This window comes from Bactrocera oleae, chromosome 3 (assembly GCF_042242935.1).
Source record: "Bactrocera oleae isolate idBacOlea1 chromosome 3, idBacOlea1, whole genome shotgun sequence".
NCBI lineage: Eukaryota > Metazoa > Arthropoda > Insecta > Diptera > Tephritidae > Bactrocera > Bactrocera oleae.
This window is the reverse complement of record NC_091537.1, coordinates 11356365-11373659: the sequence shown is the minus strand read 5'-3', so window position 1 is coordinate 11373659 and position 17295 is coordinate 11356365. Positions and strand designations below refer to the sequence as shown.

Below are 17295 nucleotides of genomic sequence, written 5' to 3'. Positions count from 1 at the left end.
ATATGGAGCACAATGGTCCTAATGATGGCCTAAGTGCGGCCGACTGCGATCCGGCGCTCTTGCGCCTCGATTTTCAACCAACCAACCAAATTTTTTGTTCTTTGAGATGATACAAATTTATATCTGACCATCTGCTGTATTCTCAACAGTATTGAACTAAATTAATTGAAAAATAATGTTTACATTTCTTTTTCAACTACAATAACAAACTACACATTCCACCCAGACTAAATAATGTATGAAACTTAAGAGTAAAATTATTTCATGTTTATTTGGTTTTTTGTAATGGTTCGTTTTAATTATCTCGTATAATATAATATAATAAATACTGAATATGATATAAATTTTGATTATAAAAAATTATTTATAGCTTAAAACCTGCGTCGTGTTTCTGATTAGGTATAGTTTTACTTGCTTATCATTGCTATATTATTTTCGTCGATTTTTGTAAATATTATACGAGTATATATGATAGGAGATATAAAAGTTAAGAATGGAGGTCAAATTTAAAAATAAATTTTTGTGTATATTTATACCGGTGAACATTAAACCAAAGAAGATTAACCATCATTCGTATTTTAGTAACAATACCTAACACCCATCAGATCCACAAACACATCTGGTAGTTTTTATATATACATACATAGGTCCTAAAATAGATTGATGGTTAACCTTTCAAGGTTTAAGACGATCTCTAATATACACCACCACGCCTATCAGTCCTTTCAGTCCTAACTAATTAAAGTAACGCGAATGTTTAATAATATAAATACTGTGTGTTTTATCAATAGTTTAGTTTGTGAAGTTTACCGCGGAGTTGCATATATAACTATTATAAGCAATGACTTCCAGATAATATAACTTTGAAGCACAAAAAGTGTATATTTGTATGTATTTATGTGGCAAAGTACAAAGATTTTAATGTTTTACTATTTTTTTTTTACTTTCAAATGTTGTCTACATCGACAATTAAATCAGCCACTAGGTTCCATAGCCTACATATGTAGTTCAGCGTATCACAGTTCTCTGTATAACATCTTGATCCATCATACATCATACATACATGCATTTTTATCAACGCTTTGTATTCCTGGATGGGCTGGGCGAATTACGTATCGGACTACGATTATGTCGCACTGGGCTACTTGCTGTATTTATAGTTTGATTTGTTGGTTTCGGTGTAGAATTCGTAATTTTCAATATTGATTGAGGTACATGCACTTTTCTTGCCGGACTAAGTATTTTCTTAGAATTCAAACCATTCCACGGCTGTGGCTTTAGGTTTAGTTTGGGTTTCAACAAAGGTTCACTGCGCATAATCGGTTTCGGCGATAACCTTTTAGAGTAGTTATCCAATTTGTGTCCTAAATCATTCATATATTCCCTCAGCGCTTGTATCTCTAAGGCCATGACTTGACGATCACGATCCATTCGTTCATTTTCCAAAAGCATTTCTTCGAGGATTCTTTTCTGTTTTTGTACCTCGAGCAGTCGCCTATGACTAACGGGATCATTGTAATCCTGGTAATTATGTATTGCACGACGCATACGCTGTTGTTGCTTTTGTGCGCGTGCCGCTTTTATTTGTGGTATAGAAGTCGCTTTTAATGGTATAGTTGGTTTTGTACTATTGACCTTTGGATCTGCTTTAGTTTCTACCATCTCTAATTTAACGTTTAAAGGATTTTGTGGTGAAGTTTCTGCCGGCGTCTCGTTAGTTGATTTTTCTTCAATGATTGCGGGTTTTTCAACTCTTCGAACTTTTCGATCTTAAAAAAATACGCATATAAGTACAATATGTAAGTTCCACAAACGGTTCATACACACCGTAAATATGTATATGTATAACTTACGTACTTCTCAATTTATGATGTACAGATGCTACAATGCTATTGAAAGATGTGCTTATTTCGGCTTTAAGCGGTCTCTCCTCAAGGACTTTGCGCTTTCCCGTTAAAATATTAGGACTAAAGTATGTTTCGACGGGCAAAGTGACCTCTTTTAGCTGTCGATCAACCATGTTTGGTAAATTTAAACGATTCATATTGAGTTCAGATGTCATTGTACCTTGTTTTTATATTTTTATTAACTTTAAAAGTAGAAGCAATTTATTTAAATTAGCCAAATTTAGTCTTTACTTAAAATTTTGAAGAATTAACAAGAAATTTTAGAGAATCAAAGATAGCTAATTTTATTTTTATATTTTAACGAATGAAATTTATTTGAAAATTAAATCATGGTGTTTGTTTTTTTACTATGTTCTTTCAATTCAATCAAATGTAGAGATTGAAAAACAGCATATTCTAATATTTATGTGGATTATTGTGATTTCGTTGGTTTAACATATATTTCAATAGTCAATACAATTTCGAATACTTTCGCAAACGTGTGGACCTTTAGCAAAACTATACTGCTACAAAAAATTATTTCCATTAAATTGGGTGGAGATATTACGAAATAAAACCTGGCACCATGGTCGAAAACAGTACCTACATACATACCCCTAGTTCTAATAGACCGTATATGAGGAACGAATTACTTGTTGTTGACTTTACATCTTATTTTTGGCTAATATCGAGGGCCTGTTGTTGAAATTGGTGTGGTGCCAAAACTTAGTGAACCGACTCGACCTTTAAACATAACCATTTCCGCCCCAGGCATTGCCTTTATGCCTTATCTATCGATTAGAGTTTACGATATTCTGGCCTGCTATCAACAGGTATGGATAAAATCGACGTAGTTCTGCCATATGCCATATAAACAATATAATGACTCAGCTCATCGAACCAAAACTTTAAAGCATTGAAAGAATTAGCGCGCAAAATAACACATACATATCACGCAACTCATAGGGCCTTTGTGTAAGAAGGGTATGAACGAATACACGTACATAAGAGTTTCGGTTAGAATTGTCAATTGGAACTAAAGAAATTCATGGTGAACAGAAATCTCTGGTAGCGCTAGGCGCAGCGAAATATTGCCTTTTTAAGTTTGGTCACATTGTTAGTCTGCCACAAATACAACCCTGAGTTTTGCACTGTGGCAAATTAGACAAAAAAATACAAAGCTAGCGAGAAAAATGGAGAAAACTGTCAAAAATTTACAAGCGTGCGGTTATGAGAGAGCGTCTAATTTCAATTCATTTTTAATATTTCTTATTTAAAAACTATTTCTTATAATCGTTGTTAATAAGAAAACTAAGAGAAGTGCATATTTCAACACAAAATAAAATGGGATCGTCTAAAAAGCATAAGAAACACAAATCCGAACGCAGAGAAAAATATGAAGGTTTTTATTGTTTGATAGAAATTTAAAATAATGTTGTTTACAATGCATTTTTTTAGAATACAGCAATAGCATGGATCCTAATCAACTCCAACGAGGTTTGAAATTAATTCTAAAAGTTGGCTCCAATTCCACACCCGAATACAGTGGTGATTCTCCGCTTGCCGGTCCACCAACTGCAGTAGAGGCAATGATGTCTGCAGCGCCAAGTAGCCCCATGGCTCAAGATGAGCAACATGATGAATACCATGGGGAAAAACACAAAAAGTCAAAGAAGAAGAAGAAAAAGAAGGACCGAGAAAAAAAACATAAACATCACAAAGAAAAACGACACCGCAGCGAGCGACATGAACAAAATAGTGGTGCCGACTACCGAGATGTTACTGCTGAGCTTCCGAATGAAGAGTGTAAAATGGATGAGGAGGTTCAAACGACAGCTGCTACAGTACCTGTTGCACAACGTAGCCCTAGAAATACGCTGCCACCAATTGTGGATGGCGATTCCAGCCAAGATGGTTTCAGTTTTATAGAAGATGGAGATTCGCAACCATTACCAGAAAATATACTCTTATATGCGGGTATTACAACTGATAATTCACCATCTTGTCGACCCGTGTCAAAACCCATAGTGCCACGTAAATCCGATGATACTTTAATGGACTCGCCTGCATCCTCTTCTATGCAATCTTCTTCATTTGGCGCAGCGGTAATTGGAGGGATCAGTCCTACAAAACCTTTACAGGACGTAAGTTTAGAGGAATGGTTGAAAGTTTTGCATGAAAATTTTTAATTTTATATTTGTGTAGCTATTGATTCCGTCACCATCAGCATCGACGGCAGCATCAACTCCCGGTGGAACTAGTTCTTTTGCTGCGCTTACACCAAAACCGTTGGAGGCACCAAAAACTCCAAGCTCATCAAGTGAATCAGGTCGAGAACCGCGTACTTGTGTACTTAAACTAAAACAACAAAAGTCGCCTTTGAATAAGTTATTAGATCATTTATTACGTTTTCTTGAAAAACGGGATCCTCACCAGTTTTTTGCATGGCCTGTTACTGATGACATAGCTCCTGGTTATTCTTCAATAATTACTAAACCGATGGATTTTTCCACTATACGCCAAAAAATGGACGATAGTGAGTATAGCACCTTAACCGAATTTACTGATGATTTCAAGTTAATGTGCGAGAACGCCATCCGATATAACCATGTTGATACCGTTTATAATAAGGCCGCAAAACGGCTACTACAAGTAGGCACGAAACATCTTATGCCTGAAAATTTAATACGGAGTCTGAAACCTTTATCAGGTTACTTGCGTGACCTCACTGCTAGGGAACTAGGTTTCGATTTACATGGAGATTTTGGTAGTTATGATCACCATGCTATTGACTCGGCAGATGAGGGTGCCTCCACGGGAGCCGACGAACCAACTCCTGCACAATTAGAAGAGGATGAAAAACGGCGAGCACTTCGTCTGGAGAATGAACCAAAAACTCGCTTTGAACCGTATGTAGATGATCTAACTTCCGAGGAGATACTGGCACAGGTGCAAGGAGCGGCACTAGCTGCCAAAAAAAGACTATCAGCAAAAGAAAAAGCCCATAGAATGGGTTTCCTGCGGCAGAATAGGGATGGAACCACTTCGCTAAATTTGCTTATTAAAGATGAAAACGAGGGACCAGAAAAAGTGGTCACTCTCGGTGAACTAGTAGGCAAATTGCAATCCGGCTCCGGACAATTGTTTTCTTCGCGAGAAGACAAACGGAATGATGCGAAAATGGTGAAACCACTCAATTACGGTGCTTTTGCTTCATTTGCACCAAGCTTTGATTCACGTTTTTCAAATCTAAGCCGGGAAGAAACCCAATTGGTAATGCGAACTTATGGTAAGATGTAGTATTAATGAAGTTTGTTTAGTTCTTTCAATAAAATTTTGTTCTCGTTTAGGTGATGCTACAAGCACAGAGTATGCTGAAAGCATATTGGAATTCACCAAAAATTCTAATTACGCATTAACTCTGGCTAATGGCCTATTGGATATGCTTACTAACGGTGAGCACAGCAAAGCAATGTCAGATCTTTATGACATGCAAGTACAAAATCACGAACAGAATGAAGTATTCAAGTGTTTTAGTGCATGCGGTGGATTTGGTGGTCTTCAAACTGTAAACACGGTATCTGAGACGCGAGAACAAATCGAAGAAGAATATGAAAAGTACAAAAACACACGCATTGATTTCAATCGCTTACGTACGCTAAAAGATCTGGGCATAGATATCGATTTTTTGGATAACATCGAATCTGAAATGAAAAATTTCGAACTGACTCGTCGTCTACAGGAGCATTTGAGCAATAATCTAAACTTAATCGAAAAATTGCGTGCCACTCAACATGAACGATTATCACAACCATTGCCTCAACATTTGGCATTTGTGCCACAAGCTGCTGCTGAGGAAGTACATCTGGCACACCAAATCACACAGCAACTCAGTGATGTTGCTAAGAAATTACCACCATCGGCTGTAGTAGATCCATATAGTCTTCGTAAAGCGATGGGGATGTCAAATGGTGAGCCTAGCTTAAATATCTTGCTTCTTTTACAAAGTTTTCAATAGAAATTAAATTTGTTTACTTTTATGCAGTTGGTCTACCACCACCTCCTCAATCTGCCAGTCAACGTGTAACATTACCAGAAGTCCTTCAACAACCAGTATCAATACCCCAAATACAACTAGATTCACAAAATTCCACAATTGGAATCTCAAATGAGGATGTGTCCAATGTTTCCGGCACCGGTATGCGTATGGAAATAGATGATGAGGAATTACGCGAAATTTTAGAGAGCGGTAACAGCGATTTAAATGCACCCGCCAGTGCTGATGAAAATCCTTGGTTATAGAGAGCGATTAAGATTTATTTACCCATAGTTTTGTTACCCACATTACATTTACTCATAAATATTTTTATAATTGTTTCTGCCAACATAGAATAAAGGCAAACGCTTCTCAGTATATAAATTAAAAACACAACTTTATTAATTTATCAATATAATTTCGGACAACTCAAAATAGGCTGAAGATTATTTTAGGTGTATATTTATTTGAAGTAAATCGACAAAGCAAGGTTAATATAATGTATCGATTCGGGTCTATGTCTATCGAGTAGATGTGAATGACATTTGTCATCTCTACTTGTGAGCACGTTTTGTTTTCACGAGTGTCTATTGGCGGTTTTAGATTGGTTTGAAAGATTTTAATTTACAATAAAGTTTACGAGATAAAATAGAAACTTGCAGGAAAGGCGACAAAAAGCAATATGGATAAAGAATCCATCGACTCCAACAGGTGTATTAGTAGCGAAGATACAAATGATGTCCATATTGATAGCTCTGTGCTACATGTGTCAACGGACTCGATTAAAAGCACTGGTAACTTTTATTTGTTTTTATGTATATATTTATTTAGAAAAAACACTAATATTTTTAAAATATCAGGTATAAATGAAGTCGTTGGTAATGATTTGAATGACATTCAAGAAATAGTATCTGATACATCACAAAAATGTGAAAAACAGCAACCGCTTGCAGATTGTAACTCATATTCGGAAGAAAATGTGGAACTAGTTACATATACTGCGGACGCAACTACTGATTTGGAAGCTATCTGTGATAATACAATCGCAGTAGCGGAATGCCATGTAACAGAAAATGTGCCAGCTATATTGAGCAAAGCTATTGAAGGACGAGAAACAACAAATGATGGACAAATTTCAAATAACGTTGCTAGCAGTAATAATGTAGTTATTGAGTCTATTATAGAACTTACGCCGGCCACGACGGGAATATGCCATACAACTCTGCAGACTGAGGCTAGCAAAAATGTACCACCTGACTTAAACATAGTAGAAATTATGGACATTACAGATAAAGAAATGAATGACGTTCAGTTGATTGAAAAGCAAATAACAAACCCATCATGTGATGGAGTTTCAAAAACTGGTAATACGAATATTATATCTGAACACATTGTTCTTTCCATTTTAAGTGTCTAATAACATTAATTCGGTATAAAAATTGCTAATTTACAGCAGCTCCCACTGGCCTGGGTTTGCTATCACAGTACGAATCTGATACTGACGAAGATGATTCAAACGAATCTGAAACGGCGTCAGTAATTGAAGTGCCTACTGCCGTGAATAAGAACTATCGCTCACAAGTCGTGGAAATTGATTCAGACTCCACTGAAACTATTTCGTCAGATTCTGAGTCCGAAACGGAGTCCGAATATTTAACAAAAATTGCTAAAGTAATTGAGAAACGGATTCAAAGTAATGATGATGATAACGAAGACGACGATGATGATGATGAAGAAGGCGACCCGAAAAAACGAGGTCGGCGACAACCTCCCCGCGTTCGAGGAGAAATGTTACTTGATGACTTGCCGCCTATACAAGATCTTCAGATTTCAGTGCCAGCCGAGGAATGTATAGAGCTTGGTCGTGTACATTCCATTGTAGATCAATTATTGTTGGTGAGCGCTCTACCAAATTCGATTTTGTTAGATTTGGACACAGTCCTTTTCTTGGAAAAAGGAAAACGCGTACTCGGTGAAGTGTTCGATGTTTTGGGTCAAGTGGCAGATCCACTATATTGTGTACGTTTTAATACGAACCAACATATTCAGGCGAAGGGCATAAATGTAGGTGATGTGGTTTACGTGGCACCGAAAACCGAATATACTCAATATGTTATTCTTTCGAGCCTTATGAAAATGCGTGGATCTGACGCTTCCTGGGAGAATGATATAGAGCCACCTCCACGATATTTGGAATACTCGGATGATGAAGAAGAACGTGAAGCTCGCCACAAGCTTCGAAAACATCGTCGACAGAGCATTAAAGAGGAGGAAGAAGAAGAAGAAGTAGATGATAATGATCCCATGAAGCGAAGTCGAATAAATGTTGCTGCTGAAAACAGCACAGATTCACGGCATAGACATGCTCGCGCTGGTGTAGGTAAGCGTAGAGACAATAAAAGGCCAGAAAGGTTTGGGCAGCATGGTGCATACTCACCGCGTACCTATCAACCTCAACATAACCCCAATAGTTGGCACTCGCATTACAATCAACAATATCACCCAAGACCATCTGTACATAGTTATCGTTCACCATACGCCGGTCCATTTCAGCAACAACGTCCAGTATATCGAAATGCTGCACCCAGACCAAATCACTTCAATCACTATGTACATCCTCAAATGCAAATGCAAATGCAAGCTCCTCCTGCACATGCCTTTCCACCTCCACCACCACAAATGACACCACCGCCTCCAATACACGCAATGACACCTCCACTTCAAATGCACCCAATGCCCCAACCCTCCACCGCATACGTGCCAAATCCCTTTGCTTTTCGCTCATCAACATTATCCCCACAATTCGCACAGCCTCAGCTTACAACTTCAAGTCAACCACCAGCAGAACCAGCTCCACCAGGCGCCGAATAAGAGTAAATCCACTGATAGAATAACTAATATATAGATAAGATAATTAATATTTGTATATATATCTAGTAATTAATCAACAACGATATATAAAACTGAAATTTTTTAATATTCATTTTATTTGTATTTATATATTGTGGTAAAAATATTAAAATATTCTTAAGCTAATTTTGTGTAGGTACATAATTGAAGTGGGCGAAATCTGGATTATTTGTTTATTATTTACTTTGATTGAAAACACAAAACAATTTACTACGAACACTATTAAAACAAATATTGATTTAGTAAACAGAAAACTTCAATAAACAACAAACATTTAGCCATTGTAATAAGCGATAAAATGTGCACTTAACACACATACATACACGTACGATTAGGTAGTAAGTAATCTAATCTGTTAACAATAACGTTTAAATAATATTTGAAACTTTTCAAAATTCTGTTTTTTTATATGTATGTAATAAGCTAATAATTTAAGTTTGCTTAAATATAAATATATGGTTTATTATTTTGTTTAAACGTGCGTCTGTATTAAAATTACATCGCCGAATTTTTATATATATGTACTTATTTGTGTAAATATAAACTTGTTTTCATAAAAATTTGAACTTTTCTCGAACGCATTCGCTAAAATGATCGTCTGTTGAGCACTGAAAACATTGCAAATTCGCACAAGTGTGCTGCAGGCACAAATATTCAACATTGCGATAAGTAGCATTTGAAAGCATATAAAAAGTCTATTTACAAAAAAAAATGTATGGTAAATGTTCTAAGGGTTAAAGCACTTTTTCGTTTGCAATTGAGGATGCTTTCGTGTAAAAATAAAATCTGCTAAGTGTGGTAACTATTATATATATGTATGTATATAAATCATTACCTTAATATGGTAAAAGTTCCATAAACTATAACAGTATACATATTTGTAAAATTTTGCATTTGCCAAGTCATCCAAAAGGAATTTTGTAGGTCAGAAATACATAGCATAGTTAATATTTAGCATTTTAAAATATTTCGAAGAGTTATTGGAGGTCAAAGAAAGTCATTTAAGAACTTTGCATATTAAGGTAATGATGTGTACGTATGCACAAATGTACTCTATATTTTTCAATATACATATATGTATGTATTTGTAGATTCGCTGTAATTGATATCCCTAAAACTTTGCTAGCATCTATACTTGCAGTAATTTGTTGTTTTAATACTTTAATATTTTTTGAAATTTTGAACAATATCGAGTCGATTTTTTAAAAAGATAATAACAACAGTAATATTGTCTTGCGAGTCTCCATCTTTTGCTAATTCTATAAGAATTTTTGGAATGTTTTCAATCTTTTGCTCAGTATCGGCCAATAGTTTATAAATAGTATCCACTATTTTATTTTCGGGCACATGATCGAATAATCCGTCCGTACCCAAAACGATAAAATCGTGCGCCGCCGTTAGAGAAACGTCCACAAAATCGGGTTCTGCAATTGCTGGAGCCACTGAATAATCGCCAATGGAGCGAGATACATTTAAAATGCCATTTACACGCCATTGTCCTTGAACATACAGTACAGTACCACCACCCTCTGCCATTTCAATTCGTTTACGTTCATCTGGCGCATCTGGTTTATGTGATTTAACTAATTGTAAACTTACCGTTGGGCTAACAAGTAATGCCTTTGAATCCCCTACCCATGCAACATATAAATGCCCGTAAGACGGTGGAGTCTGTTGCGCTAGAAGTACACAAACGGCCGTCGTTCCACTGGAAATACCTTTTCGAGAGAACATTTTATCCGTCTGTAGAAAAGAATGTTCAAAAGCTTCCCTATACGCTTTCACATCATTCAGATCATTGCCTATGGATCGCACACTTTCAGCTAGAAGGTATGGTATTTGGCTTGCAGCGTAACTTGCTGCCAATGGACCTGAATGACCATCGAAAACACCATAAAAACTGTATGTCGATTTTAGTTTATATAATTCACTAAAGCGTTCCAAACAAGTGTGGCGATCTTCCATTTTGCGTGGTTTATTTTTGATATGACCAGTTGTGTAAGCTACTGGTGACACCTTCGTATTGCAGTTACATTTAGTTCCATCCAGGCACAAATCTCCTGAATCTGCATAATTCGGTATGTTGCCTACTTCAGAATTATCGCTCAAACGTGTTAGCAATTTTTCCAAATTATTTACTATATACTTTTGTAATTTTACCAAATCATAAACCATTTCATTATCTGCTGGCGTATTGGATTCGTTTATGCCTTTCACAGTGAACTCACATTCCTTAGCCTTTGAAAATCCCTGTTCAACTTCTGCAACGACGACTCGTAGAATGGATATTTGAAAATATCGTGGACATCGCTTCAACTGAAGATGATTCCATACAGTCATAATTATTTCAGCGGACACTTCCTGAGAACACACTGGGTATGTTTCGTTGCTGCTGCGCGAAATGCAAGGACGAGTAGCTTCACCAGCATTTGTTGCATTATTTACTCTGTCCCGCACTAACTCACGAAGATAGTTTTTAAATTCACGTAATCGGGTGCATTCAACAGATTGCGACGAGATTGCACCATTAGCAGATTCTTTTTCAGACATTTCTTTACTGAGCTATACACATGGACAAATATGCACCAAATTGTTTAATTAATTGTGTTAAACTTCAGATGTTTTATTTCCATGCACTTACATTAACTTAATATGTTTTTAATTGATATAATTTTTTGTTTTCATTCCAGCATCACAAATATTTGGAGTATTTACGCGCGTACTCAGCTGATTTGTTTCAATGAGCGATAGTTTTTATCGAGCATAACATGATTCGATAAGACACCAAATCGAAACATCCGATTTCTTCGTTTCTAATTTTTTTTTGTTTTAATGACCCCCTTTTCAAAATGTTATTATATCCAAAGCCTTTATTTTCTAAAACTTTCAATTTACTAAAAAAAATGTATATGACATAATGTATTTTATGAAAGACGTTTCCTATATCCTTTAAATTACATCATAATTAGTAATACAAAAGAAACAACAACCGCCACATTTTCTTTAAATAAGAAATGTTTTGACAAATCTTATGTTTGTAATCTTAATTTAATATTTTGAATTAAATTTAATTAAAGGTAATAATAATAATGCTCGGCTTTGTGATATAAATATATATAAATAATCACTCATCTAACGTTATATGTAAATTCGCTGAAGGATGCAAACCCAATTCCTTCATTGAAGAACTATCATGCTCTGCCTCAAGCGTTTTTCGAGGGAACGCACAAATCAATTTGTATGTGCCGCCATTTTTTGTAACATGTGCATGCTTTTCTCCAATATATAGTCGAAGCACTTTTAATAGCGTATCCGATGGCCAACGCAACTGTACCACCTCATCATTACCTTCGGCATTGAGTAAACGTAATCTAAGTGCGGTTAGTTCGTTGGTAGCTTTACCAAGCTGAGTTTCATATGATATATTCGTATGTTCGTATGCATTTTTGCTGTCCTCGTCCCCAAATTCTTCCATCGACTCAAATTCACTACTATCATCCGCATCATTATTACCCTCCTCACCATCCTCATTATTAGCAGTATTCTTACTTTTACCTTTGCCATTTATATTGCCATTTTCTCGCATGGAATTACGTATGGCCAAATTAATTTGCTCTTCTTCTGTTAGATCGAGCAGTTTTATGCGTTTCTTTTTTTCTGCACAGCCCTCCACATCCTGTTCATCATCTGACAAAGTTATAGTACGTTTGGAAGTAGATGGACTGTCATCAGCACCGTCATCCATAAATTCCTTGTGCTCGCTTATAAATTCTCGCAATCCACATAGAACATTTGATTCCTTCGGTTCTGGGCACTTCCACATCTCCTCACCAGTGCGTGGATCAACCACACAAACATACGGCAAATTCGCACAATGATAAAATGTAACAAAACGACGACCCTCCGAAGTGTCGGTATCAATCTGCGCATATATTGAATTAATAATTCTATCTTTTAATTAAGTTTGCATAACCATACTCACTTGCCATAATAGAAATCTTCTTTTAATAACCTGCCGCACTTCTTTATTAGACCAAACATCGCGATTCAGTACTTGTGAATTAAAATTTTCATCTTGAACATTTACAAGCAACCATTGGCTAAGCGCCGTCGCGCGAGCACGTGCTGCCTGAAAAGTACCAGCAAATGATATATCGGTTGGTGGACGGAAGAGATCACCCAAACGCGATGATGTGGATGGTTTGGCATCTGTAGGCTGCGTTCTAATAGCTGATGTCACCATAGACGCGGCGCGAGTACTAGCCCAACGTCGACTTGATGCACCATTTGATGATCCTAAGCCAGATGCATCTGCTTGCAATTGTTCCTCCATTAATGCCCCTTCACGTGCGAAATCACGAAAAGGACAGACTTTAACACGCTGGTTCATACGTTGCATTCGCCCCGTAGCAGATAAAGAGGGGCCAGCTAGAAAATTATCATCTTCAGGTCCTATTAATTGTTCACGCTTTGGCGCTATAGGTGCTCGAACATTATCTTCATCGTCAATAACTGGTGCTGGGACGGCTTCAGCAGCTTCAGTTCCTCCTTGCTCGAAATATAAGGCAACAGCTGACTCTACGTCGTTGTTACAGGCACTCAATAAGTGTTTAGCCTCATCTGCATTTGCACCCGTTACTTCAACGACGCGTTCCACCAGCTCCTCATTTGGTGTGGACATTTTACCAAAATTATGTATGCAAGTTCAATGTGAATAACTCGTTTTTATATTGCAATGATATTGGAAAATTTATGAAAACTTTTATTTTAAAACAGCTAGACTTTTTTACTGCATATGCAACAACAAGCGTACAAAAGTGTTCTCTTCTCTGTTTATTTCATTTGACATTTGGTTTTTCTCATATTTGAAGCTGTCATTAATGTATCGCCGTTAAAGGGTGCTTGCTAGCAAAATTATAAATAAATGTAATAAAGAATTTATTTATAAAAGTTTCCGAATTAATAAATATATTTTATAAATTTAATTTTTTATTTACAATTGTTTTTCTATCACTCTGACAATATATAAAAATACGCAACAAGAGTTCGGCAATTGTCTTATGACGTCATAATTATTCAGTACATACATACTCATTGTTTGGGATGATATAAGGTTTAACTTTGTATTTTTAATATATATTGGCTTGCAGTTTTGATTGTTTGTCCCATTTATAGCGGCTATCGGAAATTAAAGGTAGTACAAATTGCTTTCCTGTTAGTTCACAATCGTTTATTTTTTTAAATAATATTGATTTTGATCTCATAAGTGATCAAAAAATATTTAATATATGAACGTAAATGATAACATTCAATTCGGAGCGTACGCTCGATATTTCGCTGTGCAATGTAATGTAATGCACTCAAGTACTTAAAATGAACGATCTGAAATAATAAACCAATATCAAGGTGTAGGAATATTCCTTCGCTAATACAGTTACTTTGTACTTTTGTATATTTTAGCTTTTTTTATTATTATTATATTTATGCAATACAAAAAAATGTACAATGTTATATTTTATTTTTCGCATTCTACACAAGAATATTTAAATTTATAAAACATGTATGTATATCTAAATTAGTTCACGATGCTAAGTATCAGAAGGCCAACTGCATTATGTTTTTACATAATTAATGTTAATGCTTCTTTCTTTATTAATATGTATTTAATTAGATTTTACTTGTTTACATGTAAATTCATAAATCTATGAAATTTTTTCGACATAACTATATCTTAAAGATATAATTAATTTTTATTGATAATCGAAACATAATTGAAGACAATAAAATAATTACATTATTCACACTTATTTTACATACTTAAAAATAAAAAAAACTCCAATTAACAGACGGTTCAGGTGCAAAAATATAAGTACTCGTAATTGCAATATTAACATTAAACCTTACATAACACAATTAAGTAATAAACAAATGTTTCCGTTATTCATCAATCTCTTTTTGCTTAAATGGTGCAATGTGAGGTAGTTTTAGAAATTGAATTTAGCTACATCAGTTATCACATAGTTTATTTGCTTAAATTTGGCTTAGCTTTCGAACTCCGTACACTTGAATTGCAGAACCAAATAGAAGAAAAGTAATTACAAATAACTTTTATGTAAACAGAAATTAAGTATAGCGTATACGTTGTATGATTGCGCACTTAATACAAGATATGTGACATAATCTCTTCATAATAACTGGCCGTTATTTACTTAGTGAGTACACTTGTTAAGGTATAAATCAGGATATGGTTTAAGCAGTAAAGCAAATATAAAAACTACTTGTACATGCATTTGAAATACAAAAATACATCATGCTTGAAAACTTAGTAGGTGACGGTATTTGTAAGTACTAACATTAAGAAACAACAAAATTTAGATGTCGTATAGTGATGTGAACGTACATATGGATATGCACATCTATGTATTTATATGAATTGTTGGTTTGTTGTATTATTTTTGATTTTATGTTTTACTTTGAGTGTTTGCTTATAATAACGTATTCAATAATGTTAACTTTAACTCGCATAAACTAAACGAAATTCTTCATAATCAACAAGGTAATAACTAAATTATGCATTTACACTAGATTGGCATCCTTTGCCATGCTATAGAATGCTGATTTGGGATTATCTAGTAGTTCCACAGGTGAAGCAAACTCAGTTACTTCGCCCTTGTCTAAAACGATCACCTTATCCGAGTCCATAATAGTATTCAAACGGTGGGCAATTGTTAGCACAGTGCATTCTTTGAATTCCGAACGTATAGTTTTCTAGAATAAATAAAGAAAAAACAAGCGTTTTTTTAATTTTCTAATTACGCGCCTTAACCACATTTTAGCTAGCCTACCTGTATCAAATCATCTGTTTCTAAATCTACAGCGGCTGTAGCTTCATCGAGCACCAAAACTCTCGTCTTGCGCAAAAGAGCACGCGCCAGACACACCAACTGCCGCTGGCCCACTGATAAATTCTCACCACCTTCACTAATCTCGTGATTCAAGCCGGCAGGAAGTGTTTTAACGAATGTTTTTAAATGAGATAATTCCAGCGCTTTCCACAGTTCATCGTCCGATTTCACTTCGAATGGATCCAAATTGATGCGCAGCGTACCTGAGAATAAGACTGGATCTTGTGGTATGATTGTCAATCGCGAGCGTAGCATATGCAGGCCCAATGTAGCTATATCTACACCGTCAATGAAAATGCGTCCACCGGCTGACTCGATAATTCTAAAAAAAAAAATACCAAAAGTTATTTGAATATATACATAGTTGCACATTACTTGTGAAAGAAAACTTGAATATGCTATGATTTAGTTCACACCCTTTAAAAACTACCATCATTACCACCTTCGTTTAACTCACCTGAACAGAGACAGCGTTAAACTGGATTTGCCAGCACCTGTACGACCCACTATACCGACTTTCTCACCACCCCTGATGGTAAAGGTAATGCCACGCAATACCAAATCCAGACCTTCACGGTAACGCACTTTGAAATTCTCAAATACAACCTGACCTTCCATTGGCCAATCGCGTGGCACTTTCGAGTTTTCCAATTCCCATGGTGCCTCCTGTTTTGTTTCACCATACTCCTTAATACGTTCCACAGCCACAATATTTGTCTCAATATCAGATGTCATGCGCACCAACCAATTGAGCGTTTGCGTCACTTGCAAAGCATAACTCACAGATAGACCAACAAGACCAGGATTCGATTGACCACCCAATACGGCAAAGAGTGATGCGAAGAGAATAATTAGATTACCGACCATTTCTAGACGTACAGCCAACCATCTATTTGCGATTAATGACGGATATTTGCAGACCTGATTTTTGTCCACGCGGTTGTCCGATTCATCGATAAAGCTATAAAAGTTGTTATAAGTATGTTATACTTGTATGTACATGCGTTTATATAATTTCAAAATTTGTGCATTAATTAATATGTACTTACCGATCTTGTACTGTATAAGCACGTATGGTCGTTACGCCAGTGATCGTTTCGCTGAAATGCGTATAAATTGGCGAACGCGACACCGATTCCAAACGCATCAATTGACGTGAAGAAGCAACATAGAAACGTTGCGCAAAATAATACAGAAAGCCTATGGGTATAATGACTGCCAAGAATATCGGCGTCGACATGCTGATTACCGCAATAGTGGCTAAAACCTTTATATTGCGTTAGAAGTAATGCAACATACATTCGAAGAGAGGATAATAATAAATATGTTAATATGTATTTTGAGAAAAGTCGATGTCTATGTAAAAATGTGTTATACTTGTGAAACATGATGTTAATAATGAACGGAGTTTTTTTTTGGTTATAAACTGCAGAATATTTTTGAGGTTAGAAATGCCATTACTTGATTCAAAAACTGGGTGATGAAACAGATACACATTTTCTAATTTGTTTACTTATTCTTATCGCGTTTTTGCAACCAAACAAAAAAAAAATATTAA

The 17295-nt window shown here is 35.7% G+C and overlaps 6 protein-coding genes across 13 annotated transcripts in view; 2 read left to right on the top strand and 4 right to left on the bottom strand.

Annotated features, from left to right (window-relative positions):
• Window positions 1-252: 252 nt before the first annotated feature.
• LOC106615271 (uncharacterized) lies at window positions 253-2213 on the bottom strand. Its single transcript, XM_014231413.3, has 2 exons — window positions 1858-2213; window positions 253-1769 (listed from the first exon to the last, which is right to left on the bottom strand). The coding sequence occupies exons 1-2, from the start codon at window positions 2060-2062 to the stop codon at window positions 1075-1077; spliced, it is 900 nt and encodes a 299-aa protein (XP_014086888.2). The 5' UTR covers window positions 2063-2213; the 3' UTR covers window positions 253-1074.
• Window positions 2214-3081: 868 nt separating this feature from the next.
• On the top strand, window positions 3082-6318 carry Brd7-9 (Bromodomain containing 7/9). Its single transcript, XM_014231499.3, has 5 exons — window positions 3082-3288; window positions 3345-4030; window positions 4092-5175; window positions 5237-5857; window positions 5932-6318. The coding sequence occupies exons 1-5, from the start codon at window positions 3231-3233 to the stop codon at window positions 6186-6188; spliced, it is 2706 nt and encodes a 901-aa protein (XP_014086974.1). The 5' UTR covers window positions 3082-3230; the 3' UTR covers window positions 6189-6318.
• Window positions 6319-6470: 152 nt separating this feature from the next.
• On the top strand, window positions 6471-9309 carry LOC106615313 (H/ACA ribonucleoprotein complex non-core subunit NAF1). 2 transcript variants are annotated; one of them, XM_014231488.3, is made up of 4 exons: window positions 6482-6529; window positions 6585-6716; window positions 6783-7286; window positions 7376-9309. In XM_014231488.3, exons 2-4 carry the CDS (start codon window positions 6605-6607, stop codon window positions 8791-8793), a joined length of 2034 nt encoding a protein of 677 aa, XP_014086963.2. In that variant the 5' UTR covers window positions 6482-6529; window positions 6585-6604; the 3' UTR covers window positions 8794-9309. The 2 variants fall into 2 exon arrangements, with proteins under 2 accessions (XP_036222279.2, XP_014086963.2); XM_036366386.2 differs by having other exon boundaries at window positions 6471-6716; window positions 7379-9309.
• LOC106615314 (uncharacterized) lies at window positions 8881-11702 on the bottom strand. Of its 2 annotated transcripts, none has more exons than XM_070107469.1 (2): window positions 11474-11702; window positions 8881-11389 (listed from the first exon to the last, which is right to left on the bottom strand). In XM_070107469.1, exon 2 carries the CDS (start codon window positions 11380-11382, stop codon window positions 9994-9996), a length of 1389 nt encoding a protein of 462 aa, XP_069963570.1. In that variant the 5' UTR covers window positions 11383-11389; window positions 11474-11702; the 3' UTR covers window positions 8881-9993. The 2 variants fall into 2 exon arrangements, with proteins under 2 accessions (XP_069963570.1, XP_036222296.1); XM_036366403.2 differs by having other exon boundaries at window positions 8881-11394; window positions 11474-11701.
• Window positions 11703-11861: 159 nt separating this feature from the next.
• Window positions 11862-13741, bottom strand: LOC106615251 (UBX domain-containing protein 7). Its single transcript, XM_014231390.3, has 2 exons — window positions 12815-13741; window positions 11862-12754 (listed from the first exon to the last, which is right to left on the bottom strand). Exons 1-2 carry the CDS (start codon window positions 13511-13513, stop codon window positions 11957-11959), a joined length of 1497 nt encoding a protein of 498 aa, XP_014086865.1. The 5' UTR covers window positions 13514-13741; the 3' UTR covers window positions 11862-11956.
• A 529-nt stretch (window positions 13742-14270) lies between these two features.
• MRP (Multidrug-Resistance like Protein 1) overlaps window positions 14271-17295 on the bottom strand; it is a 26396-nt gene continuing 23371 nt past the window's right edge. For all 6 annotated transcript variants that reach the window (XM_036366382.2, XM_070107468.1, XM_014231436.3 and 3 more), the window contains exons 13-16: window positions 16787-17004; window positions 16195-16698; window positions 15678-16059; window positions 14271-15600 (exon numbers count right to left, since the gene is read on the bottom strand). In XM_036366382.2, the coding sequence (XP_036222275.2) occupies window positions 15409-15600; window positions 15678-16059; window positions 16195-16698; window positions 16787-17004 (1296 nt within the window). In that variant the 3' untranslated portion in view covers window positions 14271-15408. The remainder of the gene's footprint in view (window positions 15601-15677; window positions 16060-16194; window positions 16699-16786; window positions 17005-17295) is intronic.

Excerpts from the sequence above, each read along its gene's own strand:
- LOC106615251 (XM_014231390.3), bottom strand. The coding sequence starts at position 13,513 with ATGTCCACACCAAATGAGGAGCTGGTGGAACGCGTCGTTGAAGTAACG. Across the intron at positions 12,755-12,814 it reads GAAGATTTCTATTATGGCAA|ATTGATACCGACACTTCGGA; the intron begins GTGAGTATGGTT and ends ATATATGCGCAG.
- LOC106615314 (XM_070107469.1), bottom strand. The coding sequence starts at position 11,382 with ATGTCTGAAAAAGAATCTGCTAATGGTGCAATCTCGTCGCAATCTGTT.
- LOC106615313 (XM_014231488.3), top strand. The coding sequence starts at position 6,605 with ATGGATAAAGAATCCATCGACTCCAACAGGTGTATTAGTAGCGAAGAT. Across the intron at positions 6,717-6,782 it reads GGACTCGATTAAAAGCACTG|GTATAAATGAAGTCGTTGGT; the intron begins GTAACTTTTATT and ends TTAAAATATCAG. Across the intron at positions 7,287-7,375 it reads TGATGGAGTTTCAAAAACTG|CAGCTCCCACTGGCCTGGGT; the intron begins GTAATACGAATA and ends GCTAATTTACAG.
- Brd7-9 (XM_014231499.3), top strand. The coding sequence starts at position 3,231 with ATGGGATCGTCTAAAAAGCATAAGAAACACAAATCCGAACGCAGAGAA. Across the intron at positions 3,289-3,344 it reads ACGCAGAGAAAAATATGAAG|AATACAGCAATAGCATGGAT; the intron begins GTTTTTATTGTT and ends GCATTTTTTTAG. Across the intron at positions 4,031-4,091 it reads CTACAAAACCTTTACAGGAC|CTATTGATTCCGTCACCATC; the intron begins GTAAGTTTAGAG and ends ATATTTGTGTAG.
- LOC106615271 (XM_014231413.3), bottom strand. The coding sequence starts at position 2,062 with ATGACATCTGAACTCAATATGAATCGTTTAAATTTACCAAACATGGTT. Across the intron at positions 1,770-1,857 it reads TGTACATCATAAATTGAGAA|ATCGAAAAGTTCGAAGAGTT; the intron begins GTACGTAAGTTA and ends TATTTTTTTAAG.